This window comes from Phaseolus vulgaris, chromosome 10 (genome assembly GCF_051622355.1).
Source record: "Phaseolus vulgaris cultivar YP4 chromosome 10, ASM5162235v1, whole genome shotgun sequence".
NCBI classification, from domain to species: Eukaryota; Viridiplantae; Streptophyta; class Magnoliopsida; order Fabales; family Fabaceae; genus Phaseolus; species Phaseolus vulgaris.
The window spans coordinates 43,683,521-43,697,503 of NC_143507.1; the positions used below are offsets into that span (position 1 = coordinate 43,683,521).

A 13,983-nucleotide genomic window follows, 5' to 3' on the forward strand; every position below is an offset into this window, starting at 1 on the left:
AAACTGAACCACAAGTCAAAAAGGTTTCTTTAATGAACCTCAAGTCAACAAATCTTTTCTCCTCAATAAATGCTTTTACATTATCACACATTGTATTCACAAAATACCATAATTTATACATAATACTAAACTTTTTTCATTACAGTTACCACATTATATTTTACCTATTTTTTATTTTTAAATTAATTTTAGTTATATTGTTTTCTGTAACACCTATAAAAAACAAATTTAACAGCATAAATGTAGAGTCATATTAATAAAATTACATATTTTCTTTAGTTTTTGGTGTACTTATTTTTGTTATTAATAATTTGTCCGAATAATTGCTTACTTTCCATCTCGAGTTATGAGACAAATTAACTAATTATAATTATAAGTTAAATCAAATCATAATTTTTTAAAAAATTAAATTAAAAGTATATAATATATATTGTTTTACAGCTAAATACACGTGCCTTGCATGGCACGAGTAGGGTATTATGTATACATATTGAAACACGAAATCCTCTCATTTTTTTAAAATAATGTTTATATTATTTTTGCATACATGTCAACAACTTCTATTATTTTTAGTTTCTCAAATGAATAAGAAGTGATATGGTACATTTATGAAATGAATATTAGTTAATCAAAATAATCCATGACTCAACTTAAACAATTATACCATTCATAATTTACTAATTTTACATCTTGATTTGTTAATAATTTTGGATCATTGATTTCTTTTTCACGTTAAAAGTCAAAACCATTACTTCCATTTTTTTTAATTTTTACATATTGGGCAAAAAAAATTCTAGTAAGAAGAAATAAGAAGTCCTTCCAAATAATATATTTTTACATAATATAACTTTCTAATTGTATATCATTATTAGATATCTACTTCATAGTATATAAGGAGGTGTAAACCTTAATCTATAAATCAATTTTATAAAGTTGAATTAAGATTATGTTTAAAGTTATTTTTTTAAATTGTATCGAGTCCTTCAGAGTTTATCTTCACGTTAGGTCACCTGTTATTGGATCACTCCACAAATAACAAATATATAGTTTCACGCACGAGTTTGAGGGTGTCAAAATGAGTTAAATACAAATCTCAAACAAATTTGGTAAGAATGAGTTGAACTTAAAATTCATTTCTTAATAATCATGAAATTATATACCAATTTTGTTAAATAATTTTTTAAGCTTTTTATTACGGAATACCAAATGATCCACATATTTATAATTATGTAAAAATAGTTTATAATATGAATTTTTCCTAAAAAATTAGGTACACCACAAAACGTGGGTTTTGTAGTTAAACTAAGAACAAATAGTACAACAAAAGAAAGTGTGATATAAATTTTGGATGGGACGAGTACTAAAGATTGGTGACAACAATAATAACTCTGCTATATATAACACCTTCTTTGAACTACACGTTGCACTCTAACAAGCTTCTCTCTGAACCAGATCAATGGCTTGCTTCGGAAGCACAATAGGTCTAGAGTATAATATAGTACACCTATGTTTTTCATTTTTTGTTTTTGTTCCTCTTGTAATTGCAGCTTTAGTTGTAGATGTTTGCATGCTGTTCTACTTTTGCTTTTTTTCAAGACAACCTCGTATTCAGATGCAATTTTTGACAAATGAGATAGTGGTCCTATACAGAACATGTCTTCTTTAAGTTTTCAAACTTTGAACGTAATGATTCTGAACTCTCACTGTTTGCCTTGTAACTTGCAGATAACTTCTCCTGCATTTGCCTTGGAGATTTCAGTTTGGCTTCCTTTTCCAGCCAAAGGTGCATAATAGACACTGTCAACATGTTTTTCCTGTGTGTCTTTTATGTATCATTGCTCTCTAATCTGATCAAGAAAAGACCTGCAAATGCAAGTGGTGGCTACAGAAAGGGATTGGTTCGGGTAGTTACTTCATTCTGTTGTACTATTTTAAGCATTGCATATTTTATGGATGGTTTGTGGAATGTCATAACCAAAACCACAGGCTTCAATCAGCTGAACTTGTTGGTTTGCTTTGTGAGAGGACTAGTTTGGATATCTTTAGCAGCTTCAATTTTTGTTCAAAGGTTTCAATGGATAAAAAAATTATGCTCTATTTGGTGGGTGTTTTCATGCACATTGGTTTCAGTACTCAATGCTGAAATTCTGCTCAAAGAGCATAGATTTCAAATTTTTGATATGGCAATGTGGCCAGTGCACATCCTAACTGTTCTCTGTGCCTTCCAAAACCATGGCTACTTTGTCCCACAAGAAATCCCAGGTGCCAGTTTATGTGATCCTCTATTAGTCCATAAGGAAATGCATAAACAAACAGGACTGGGCCATGCCTCCTTTCTCAGCAGATTCACTTTCTCTTGGATGAATGCTTTGCTCAGTTTGGGTTACTCAAAGCCACTGGCACTTGCAGACATCCCTTCTCTTACTTCTGAAGATAAAGCTGAATTTGCATACCAAAAATTTGCACATGCATGGGTTTCCCTTTTGAGAGAAAGGGCCAGTAATAAATCCATAAACTTGGTCCTATGGTCCATAGCCCGAGTTTACATGAAAGAAAATATCTTTATAGCCATTTGCGCATTTCTGAGGACAATTTGTGCTGTTGTTTCTCCTTTACTTGTTTATGCTTTTGTAAACTATTCCAGTTGCAGTGAGGAAGACTTGAAACAAGGAATGGCCATAATGGGGTATCTTATATTAGCCAAGGTGGTTGAGTCTGTGTCTCAAAGACATTGGTCTTTTAATTCAAGGAGGTTAGGAATGAAAATGAGATCTGCTTTAATGGCTGCAGTGTATCAAAAGCAATTAAAGCTTTCAGCTTTGGGTAGGAAAAGACATTCAACTGGCGAGATTGTGAATTACATTGCAGTTGACGCATATCGAATGGGGGAGTTTCCATGGTGGTTTCATACATTGTTGTTTTCTGCATTGCAACTTTTTCTGGCTCTTGGTGTCCTTTTTGGTGTTGTGGGTCTAGGTGCACTTCCTGGTTTGATGCCACTTCTCATTTGTGGATTTCTCAACGTACCCTTTGCAAAGATCCTTCAAAAACGTAGGTCGGAGTTTATGATTGCACAAGATGAGCGTCTGAGGTCAACTTCAGAGATTCTTAGTTGTATGAAAATCATAAAGCTGCAGTCCTGGGAGGATAACTTCAAGAAGCTAGTTGAATCCCTTCGGGCTAAAGAGTTAAAATGTTTGGCTGAAGTACAGTTCATGAGAGCTTGTGGAACATTTATATATTGGATGTCTCCCACCATCATTTCTTCAGTTATCTTAATGGGATGTGCGCTTTTCACGAGTGCCCCTTTGGATGCTGGAACTATTTTCACAGTTCTTGCAACACTGAGAAGCATGGGGGAACCTGTCATACTGATTCCAGAAGCACTTGCTGTTCTGATCCAAGTTAAGGTCTCCTTTGATCGTCTCAACACCTTTTTGCTTGATGACGAGATAAAAGGTGATGATTTTGGAAGAACATCAAAAGATTCTTGTAGAAAGGGTGTTGAGATTCTAGCAGGCAGCTTCAGTTGGGATCAGCAGCAATCATTGCCTCTAACTTTGAGAGAAGTGAATATTGAGATCAAGTGGGAGCAGACAGTAGCAGTTTGTGGCCCAGTTGGAGCCGGAAAAACATCTCTCCTGCATGCAATACTCGGAGAGATACCCAAAATTTCAGGAACTGTGAGTTTTATTGACTAAGTAAATTTAGTTTATTATCACGTAAAAATGAAGCAACTCTGTAAGTTCAATGACTTTTAAACTCGGTTTTTCTTTTGCTCTTATGAAAATGGAAAACAGGTTATAGTAGGGGGAACACTTGCCTATGTTTCCCAGATTCCTTGGATCCAAAGTGGTACAATTCGTGATAATGTTCTGTATGGAAAACCAATGGACCAAACCAGGTATGAATATACCATTAAGGTCTGTGCCTTGGATAAGGATATTGATGGATTTAGCCATGGTGATCTCACAGAAATAGGTGAGAGAGGGATTAACTTGAGTGGTGGACAAAAGCAAAGGATTCAACTAGCTCGTGCAGTCTATAATGATGCTGATATCTACCTCCTAGATGACCCTTTTAGTGCTGTAGATGCTCATACTGCCTCTATTCTGTTTAATGTAACTTGAACCACCTTTTTATTCTTTAAAAAATTACATTATTGGCCATATATTCTGGAAACTATTCTGACTTACGTAATTACAGGATTGTGTCAGGACTGCTTTAAGAAGGAAAACAGTTATTCTCGTGACTCATCAAGTTGAATTTCTCTCAGAAGTTGATAAAATCCTGGTATTGTGCCTCATTCAAATTTTGTATTTCCATTTGATCTTAACTTGTTCGTAAAAAAATCTGTTTCTGGAATTTCAGGTAATGGAAGGAGGAAAAATTAGTCAATGGGGTAGCTATGAAGATCTGTTGACTGCTGGAACAGCCTTTGAACAACTTTTGAGTGCTCATAGAGAGGCAATTGCAGGAATAGAAACAAATAGTGCAAACAAAAGAGAAGTTCAAAATGTGGTTACAGTTCAGCCTGAGGATTCTCATGTTTCTAATCTCACTAAATGTGGAAGTGATGGGGAAATTTCTACCCAGATTCAACTCACACAAGAAGAAGAAAAGGAGAGTGGTGATGTTGGGTGCAAGGCATTCTGTGACTATATTTTGTTCCCTAAGGGATCTTTTCTTCTATGTTTAAGCATATTAGCACAGGTGGCTTTTGTAGGTTTACAAGCTGCATCAACTTCTTGGCTTGCTATAGCCAGTGAGATGTCAAAAGTAACTAGCAGCATCTTAGTTGGAGTTTATAGTGTGATTTCTTTTTTAAGCATTGTTTTTGTATTTCTGAGATCTTACTTTGCTGCACATCTTGGTTTAAAAGCTTCTAAAGCTTTCTTCTCTGCCTTCACTACTTCTATATTTAAAGCTCCTATGTTGTTCTTTGATTCAACCCCAGTAGGGAGGATTTTGACCCGAGTAAGGTTCCTTTAGTTCTTATATATGAATACTGATTTCTATTGTGACTATTCTTTGACTTAATGTGTGTCTCACTTTCAGGCTTCATCAGATATGAGTATTTTAGATTTCGATATCCCTTTTTCCACCATCTTTGTGATAGCTGAAGTAACAGAACTCCTTACAATGATTGTGATAATGGTTTCGATCACATGGCAAGTGCTCATTGTTGCAGTTCTTGCCATGGTGGCTTCAAAATATATTCAGGTATTTTTTTCCTGGCCATGGAGGGAACAAAGTAATGATTATTTTGTAATTTTACCTTTGTTTTTTATTTGGAATTAAGGGTTATTATCAAGCTTCTGCAAGAGAAATTATGCGAATAAGTGGAACTACAAAAGCTCCTCTTATGAATTTTACGGCTGAGACATATCTTGGTGTGGTTAGTATAAGAGCTTTCAACATGGCTGACAGGTTTTTCAAAAACTACCTTAACCTTGTCGACACAGATGCTGCTATGTTCTTTCATTCCTATGCTGGCATCGAATGGTTAATTCTAAGAATTGAAATACTTCAGAATTTGACATTCTTCACTGCAGCTTTGCTGCTTGTTCTACTTCCAAAGGGATATGTGGCTCCTGGTATTGTTATTTGTTACACAAAATTAGCGAATATTACATATGCTTGTTTTGTTCACATATTTGAGTGTTTTCATGCTGATAATCTATAGCAACTTTTTTGTGTTTATCTGGTTACAGGCCTTGTGGGACTTTCTCTGTCTTATGCTTTTTCACTGAGAGGAACCGTGGTTTATCTGACTCAAATGTTTTGCAACTTATCAAACTATGTGATCTCTGTTGAAAGAATCAAGCAATTCATCCACATACCAGCAGAACCTAGTGCAATTGTAGAGGACAATAGACCACCACCTTCTTGGCCTTCTAAAGGTCGAATAGATCTTCAATCTCTTGAGGTAACAAACTAACCAAATGTGCACTTTCATAATTGCCCTTTTTCCCATCTTAATTTATCCACATTCCTCACAAATGAATTCAAGTTTATAACATGATTTCAGATTAGATATCGTCCAAATTCTCCATTAGTCCTGAAGGGCATCTCTTGCACGTTTAAAGAAGGGAGTAGAGTTGGAGTTGTAGGAAGAACAGGAAGTGGAAAAACTACACTTATAAGTGCTTTGTTTCGCTTAGTTGAGCCTACTAGAGGTGACATTCTTATAGATGGGATTAATATATGCTCAATTGGGCTAAAAGATTTAAGAATAAAGCTAAGCATCATTCCTCAAGAACCAACTCTTTTCAAGGGTAGCATTCGAAATAACTTGGACCCTCTAGGCCTGTACTCTGATGATGAAATATGGAAGGTAAATAAACTGGCTCTACAATTGAAAGACACATGCACTAAGTTACATTGTTTTTCTCAACTTCTACTCACTAAGCAAAGGTTATCTGAGCTTTGATCTATGCAGGCTTTAGAGAAATGTCAGCTCAAGGCAACAATCAGTAGTCTACCAAATCTCTTGGACACTTCTGGTGAGTTAAATCTGTGAACTTGATGTATACAAATGAAATGGAATTGAAACCAAACTTTTTATCACTTGTTATGGCCAACTGCATGAATCAATCAACAAATGTAGTTGGTTCTATTAAATTATTAGCACAAACTGTGTTGTTGATCCAATCCATTATTAGCATACCTGAAACAGCTAATTCTGACTAATTTAAAAGTGAGTGGTGAAGGGGAAAACTGGAGTGTGGGGCAGCGCCAACTGATATGTCTTGGAAGGGTACTTCTTAAGAGGAACAGAATTCTTGTTCTGGATGAAGCTACTGCCTCCATTGATTCTGCAACAGATGTTATTCTACAACGAATCATCAGACAAGAATTTTCAGAATGCACAGTTATAACTGTGGCTCACAGAGTTCCCACTGTAATAGACAGTGATATGGTCATGGTCCTATCTTATGGTATGTTCTTATTGTTGGGGGTTACAAATTATGTAATATTGTTCCATTTTTGCTCATGTTCATTGTTGTTACTACAGGGAAACTGGTGGAGTATGACAAGCCTTCAAAGCTTATGGATACTAACTCTTCATTCTCCAAGCTGGTAGCTGAATATTGGTCCCACTGCAACAGGAATTTATCCCCAAAAGACTAGCATGTATCAATCTTAGCAGTGAAGAGAAGCAATAAAATATCACAGCTAGTATGTTAGACAATATAAAATTACTTAATTTATCTAGCTGATTTTATAAAGTTGAATTAAATTTTAATTTTAATTTTTAATATGATATGAGAGTCATTTAAATCTCTTTCAGAGTCATTCTCACCCGTAGACCATTTAAGTTTTTCTGTTTGCACCCCTCTCTACTGACCACACTTCTCACTCATTTCTTCTGCACCTCCACAGATATGAAAATTTTCATTTGTCTTTTTAAATTGTAAAATTCAGAGAATAAAATTATTTTTTATCTTACACAATTTGCAAGTAATTTTTTTTAAAAGACTGCATAATTCAGAAGTTACTTTTAAGTTCAAGTTCTCTTTTCATATCATCCTTGGTGTTGGATCCTGAATTGTATTACAAGTTACATTGCATCCTCACTTTAGTTGATCTAACATGCTTAAAATGGTAAATTTTTTCATCTTTTTTTTTTAAAATTCCATATCAGATCTTCATCAGAATAATTTTTCATACACAGCACTCATAGTGGATTATGCCTAAACTGCACGCAGCATGACAGCATGCAAGCACATGCAGCATGTATTTCCCACGACTCAACTTCTCTAAAGTTTTCAAAGACCCAAAACATGGAACACATTACTTCTAAGGAAGAGAATAATTTGAGTACATTTGTTTTACCATGAAATTTATCTAAGAAATTATAAACCAAGTATACTGCAAAACATAATAAAGTTACAGACATAAATATAAGTGCATTGTTTGTCAGAAAAGTTAGCAAAAAGAGTTTCATAATGACCAAAAGTAATGCAGTGTTGATGTTGCTACCATTACTGTTATCTGTTTGGTTATTGTTACAGTGTTTTCATGCTTTATCTTTTTGTCAAGTGATATCCAACTTGTGTGCATTCCCTAATTAATGGTGCTATAAAGCAAGTTAAAGGTGGTTTAGTGCGCATGATATGATAGAAACACTACACAACACAACACAAGGAAAAACATATACACACAACCTTATGCATACCCTTTTTTTTTCCTCATTCACTTGTGTGTACTATGAAGAACAGACTAAACAGATTCACCAATTTCTGAGAAAGCAAAGAACATGACAAATTAACAATCATAATGGACAAGGAAAAGGAGATTCATTGAGATTGGATTTTTTGTTATGCTGTCTGATTTTTCCTTCCATAATTGTCAATTTTGTGGTGGTTCTGTAATTAATATAATTATGCCAATTTTGTGGTGGTTTTGTAATTAGTATATCAGTAAAAAGAATTATTAAATAGAAATCAATTTAAGAGATCACAAATAATTAATTATTATGTTAACTAGATTATAAAGTTGGTAGCTAAGATCTCAGTGTCTAATTAGATATCAATTTAGAAACTAGTTTATAAATTTTATTAATAATAGAAACTAATTTAGATACCAATAATTTTTTATTCTCTAAAATAGTATCTAATTTAGTTAATATGGTGATTAATTATTTTTGTCTCTAAATTTAATTTCTATTTTGTGATTTTCTTGTAGTGTATATATTTATCTATTTTTAAATTATCTTTAATATTAATGTTAAATATTGACTAAAAAAAATTATAATATATAATAAGATGTAAACCTTGTATTATAAATTGATTTAATAAAATTGAGTTAAATTTTTTTTAATAACAAAATTTAAATCGTTGTGAAAATTATTTTTAAACTATGCTTCTCTTCAAAATAAAGAAAAAACTCATATTTCCTTTTTTGTAAAGAAAGTTGTGACACTTTAAACATAAGGGGCATATCTTCTATCCTTTTTGTTTCATATTTTTGAAAAACTGTTTTTGTTTAGAACAACTTATTGTATTTTTTCTAAAATTGTTTTCAACATTAATATATCTTTTTCATTTTCTGAAAAAAAAAACTAAAACATTTGTAAGTTTTTTAGATTTTCTACTTTCAATTTTCTATTGTATATTTTTTTTTTTTACTTCTACAATTTTTTTTGCTGTTCTTTTACTTTTAGGTATTGTTTTATACAATAATTTTGAAAACCCAAAAAGGAAAAAGATACTAGGTGCATACCACAAGGAGAACAATTATAAAACAAATTCTTATCATGTGCTTTATTTGGTAGACAATAAACAACAGAATACTATTTCTAAACATAAATATATATGCAAAATTATTTAGTATGTTCATTGAATCTTCCTCATAAAATAGCACAGAATGATAAATTTGTATGTTTAGATTTGTGAGCAGAAAGAGTAAAAAGGCATTTGAAGAAGCCATTAATGTCTCTCATCTATGCTGCAACTGGTTAAAAGGCAAATGTCAAATTCTTAACTTTTCACCTAATAATTCAAACTTTTATTGAGTACTCAAAAAGTCATTCACAAAAGGCATACACCACAATAATTACTTAAACCTTTTCTACTTTTATTCAATAAATATAGTTTATAATGGTCAAGGATCAAAACACATCATTGACTCATAATGCAATAACATTTCATAAGATATTTTAAGCAAAATCAATTTTAAAAATAATAAATAATTAACCACTTTATTAATTAAATTAAATAACATTTTATAAATTAAAAAATTATTAATATTTAAAATAATTTTTATTATTAATAAATAATTTTTAATTTTTTGTGTAATTAGTTATCAAAGATTTTAGCAACCAACTTTAGAATCTAAACAATTAATAGTTAAAACATTGATAACTAATTAGATAACAATTTAAAAATTATTTATAAATAATAAAAATTATTTAAGTACTAATGATATCTTTTTATTTTTTAAAATAATATATAATTTAGTCAATATATTACCCTACAAGAAAATCATTAAATAACAACTAAAATTAGAAACCAAAAATACTTAGTCACTTTATTGAATAAATTATATATTAGTTTAGAGACTAAAAAATTAGTAGTAGCTAAGTGGTTTCTATTATTAATAAAAAATTATAAAATAATTTCTTAATTGGTATTTATTTAAATTAGCTACCAAGATTTTAACAACTAATATTTTAGTTTCTAAATTAGTCTATAAAGTAATAAGTAGCTAAAACATTGGTAGCTAGTGGTTAAATACTAATTTAGAAACTATTTTATAATTTTTTATTAATAATAGAATCTATTTTAGATATTAATAATTTTTTTAATTTATAAAATGATCCATATTCTATTTAAATAGTAACTAATTATTTTGGTTTCTAAAATTAGTTTTTATTTAATGATTTTCTTGTATTCTTGATTAATTATTTTTATTTTTAAAATTAATTTTTATTTAAAGATTTTCTTAAGTACTCTCATTTTAATTTTTTTGTAGGGTTTCAATTCAAGGCACCATATCATCTTTAAAATTAACATCTAAGTAACAATGAGACACTGATTTTCTTAAATACTATGAATTTATTTCTGTAACTTGAATGCATATGATATAAAGATTGGTTGAGATTATAAATGTGTGAGAAATTATCTAACAAATTCTTGCAATGTCCTCAACCATTATAGGTGTGATTAGTTATTGAGGAACTGAGAGAGCTTTTGGCAAAGGTTGATGAGTGTCCATTGGAATTGGAGTTGGCACCAACTTGCAATCAACTGAGATTGTTTGAGGAGTTTTGTTAATGATGTTCTTTCCTTCTTCACTAGCTTTGTTGATGAGATGCAGTAGAACATGTTGCAGCTCTTTCCCATCTCTCCAACCATGCACCTCTGCCTTTATCTTAGTGGAATTTTTGGAGACTAAATCACACAGTGGAAACCCTGTTCTTGGCATCAAATAGTCATTTTCTTTTAGCTTCAGACTTGGGCAAAAATCTCCATTTCCATCTCCAAGATAGATTACTTTCTTCTTTCCTGCTCCTGCCATGGAATTTTGAATCCTTTCTATCACCACTCCCTGCATGTCATTCCACAACTTTTCAGGAAAAAAATTTCAAACAAATGAAGTATTTACAGTACAATGATACATAAACAAGCATAAAACATTCAAACAATCATAAATTTCATTCATGAGGTATTGCTCTATGTTCTGAATAATCCTAAAGTAAACATATTATCTAACTACTTCTTTAAGTATTAAAAATCATACCCCTTTATGTATTAAAAATCATGATGTTGATTTTTATTTAATTTTTATCAGCAAAGAATGAAATTAAACTAAGAGAGATACAAAAGGGTATCCCAATCCTTTTACATAGACCAAATCACATTAAGAATCTTCAAGAATAAAGAGATGAACAAACACCTCAAAAATAATAGATAGATAATGTTTGCTGAATAAGCTAGACATCCTATTCCAGCTAGCACAGTGCTCGTATTGGAAAATCATGGATGTTGGTAAATTGACATTTTATTTAAAATATCTAAGAATTTTGCAGGAATTGTCTTATTTCTTGGAAATTTTTATGAGACTTGATTTTTGTCAAAAGTTGTGTGGTTCCCTGGACTGTGAAATGCATGACAGAGACCAAAAAAGTGGAGGATTTGAGGTCAATATCAGAAAGGGCTAAAACTATGTTAATTTAATATTAACAAAGGTCAAATTGACCAAAGCAGCTGCAATAACTGGTTGTGCTAGCCAAATATTGAGGAAGGTAATAAACATGGTATTCAAAGCACAAGTGATTAACTGTAAATTACTAGAATGAATGTGAGAGTTAATTGCATGGCCATAATTAAGTAAATAGATGTTGAGAAATCATGTAATTGCCTTGCACATGTTTGGTGGACAAAGATTGCATCCATGGGAAGATTTTAGGTAATCATGGTATGGACAAATGTTGAGGCTCCCTTCCTTGACATGGCTGGGGTTACAAATGATCTCTGAGAAACAGTTCCACACTCCATGATGCTTCAGAATTGTCTCAATAAAGAAAATATTTGCATCACTCACAATCTTCAGATCACACCTGAATCCAATTCCATAGTCATTAGTTATGATATCTTCATTCACACACACTCACAAACATGATAAGGGTGTGTTCATGGCAGAAAGAATGGAAGAAATTTAAGGGTGTATTTGCCATGAGAAAACATTTTCTGTTTTTACTTTTGATTACAAAACCATCATTTACTTTAAAATGTATTGTCAAATACTATTAATTGTACACTGAAAAGGTAAACATAACTTTTTCTCTCTATTATGCAGATTAAAAACAAAAATAGTGTCTCATATTCTCCTACTATACACATTTTACCCAAGGGAATAAGCTGCCTCAATAGCAGGAACAATGCATGGATGCATTGGTGTCCTCTTCAGAATCTCCACAATGTCTTCAATGGTTTTTCCTTGTGAATGAAGCTCTTTCATCATCCTATCCTGCAAGATTTTGGAAAAATAAAATATAAGCCAAGAATGAAAAGAAAAAATGTTGAAAATTGTAGTACTAGTTGAAAAAAATAACCATGAGAGGGTTCCAATGCATGGTAGGAAGAAGCTGGTAGAAGTTTTGAGTTAAAGCAGTGTCATCAAGCACCCAATTATCACTGTCACACTCAATGATTGTTGAGTCAAAGTCAAAAATGACCATAATCTCAGCCATTTTGAATGCACCAAACAAATGTTGAGATAAAGTGTGAGGTCATGCATTAATTGAGAGGGTATTTATAGGGAAAGAAGGTTAGAGATTGCACGAAAGCATGATCATAGAAGCATTATCAGATAAGATATTATTAGGAAAAGCCACTTTTTTTCTCCACTTTTTCACATTTTCTTTCATTGGGGCAAGTAATTTAGAGGAGAAGATAGTGGTGCATGACACTTTCTGTTGCATCAGATACATATTTTAACACCTGCTATAACTTCATTAATAATCCTTCTGTCAAACCAACATAAATTGTGTTTTTTAAATTAATCAATAAAGAGTGCTGATAAAAATATACACTTCACATTTTAATAAATTAATATTTTATTATTTAATTTAAAATATTATTATAAATAATGTCAAATACATTATTTATTGTTCATAATTTCAACACAACTTTTCTGTTAATAAAACTAATGTCACCTATTTTTTTTTGGGTAAAGACACAAGTTATATATATATATATATATATATATATATATGAAAGACAAATACTAATTACATTTCCTTATATTCTTTTTTTATAGTATTGAGTTACCCAAATATTGAGTGACCCAACCCGGTCCAGTTAAAATACTTATTAAATATTTATTTTTTTAATTGTTTATTAGTTATACTATTTTCTATTTCTTCTCATTTATCTTTTTTTTCATCACATCAATTGTACTATATTATTTATTTTTAAAATTATAATATTCATTTATTTTTCAAAATTAACATACTAAAAACTTAAAAAGGTCTTTCCCTTTTTATTTTATTTTATTTTTTAGAGTTTTGAGCATTGAGGATTTGAATTGTAATCTTCCAAGGACCATTGGCCCAAAATAACTTATATTCTTCTTTTTCTTATTGGACTCATATGTTCCATTTCTTTTAGAAAATTGCTTCCTGCACCCCCACATCTTTAAAAAAAAATATTTTACCCTTCTCTAAAGTGACATCTAGATTACTTGTTTTGGAAATTTGTTTTAGAATAAACTTTCAGGAATTTGTGAAATACATTTCAGAAAAAACTTTTCAAACTTTTTTTCAAAATAAACATTTTAGAACATATATAATACCTAAATGCATTTTTCGGAATGAGTTTTCTGGTGTGTTCTATCAATATTAAACTAAAATTAATTTTGTTTTTCTTCTTCTAAGTGAAGTTTGAGCGATTGTGATGGTGGCGACAATGGCGGTGGTGGGACTGGACAGGACCAATTAGTCATTTAACCCAATTGTGGGGTGCAATGTTAAAA

At 31.3% G+C, this 13,983-nt stretch overlaps 2 protein-coding genes across 2 annotated transcripts; one reads left to right on the top strand and one right to left on the bottom strand.

Moving 5' to 3' along the window:
• Positions 1-1,354: 1,354 nt before the first annotated feature.
• On the top strand, positions 1,355-8,280 carry LOC137818680 (ABC transporter C family member 8). Its single transcript, XM_068622240.2, has 12 exons — positions 1,355-1,481; positions 1,726-3,683; positions 3,801-4,121; positions 4,207-4,293; positions 4,372-4,977; positions 5,059-5,223; positions 5,303-5,597; positions 5,715-5,929; positions 6,032-6,337; positions 6,443-6,506; positions 6,702-6,941; positions 7,019-8,280. Exons 1-12 carry the CDS (start codon positions 1,457-1,459, stop codon positions 7,132-7,134), a joined length of 4,398 nt encoding a protein of 1,465 aa, XP_068478341.2. The 5' UTR covers positions 1,355-1,456; the 3' UTR covers positions 7,135-8,280.
• Positions 8,281-10,542: 2,262 nt separating this feature from the next.
• On the bottom strand, positions 10,543-12,743 carry LOC137819306 (inorganic pyrophosphatase 2). The gene is made up of 4 exons (XM_068623106.2): positions 12,563-12,743; positions 12,356-12,477; positions 11,869-12,067; positions 10,543-11,055 (listed from the first exon to the last, which is right to left on the bottom strand). The coding sequence occupies exons 1-4, from the start codon at positions 12,698-12,700 to the stop codon at positions 10,675-10,677; spliced, it is 840 nt and encodes a 279-aa protein (XP_068479207.1). The 5' UTR covers positions 12,701-12,743; the 3' UTR covers positions 10,543-10,674.
• Positions 12,744-13,983: the final 1,240 nt, after the last annotated feature.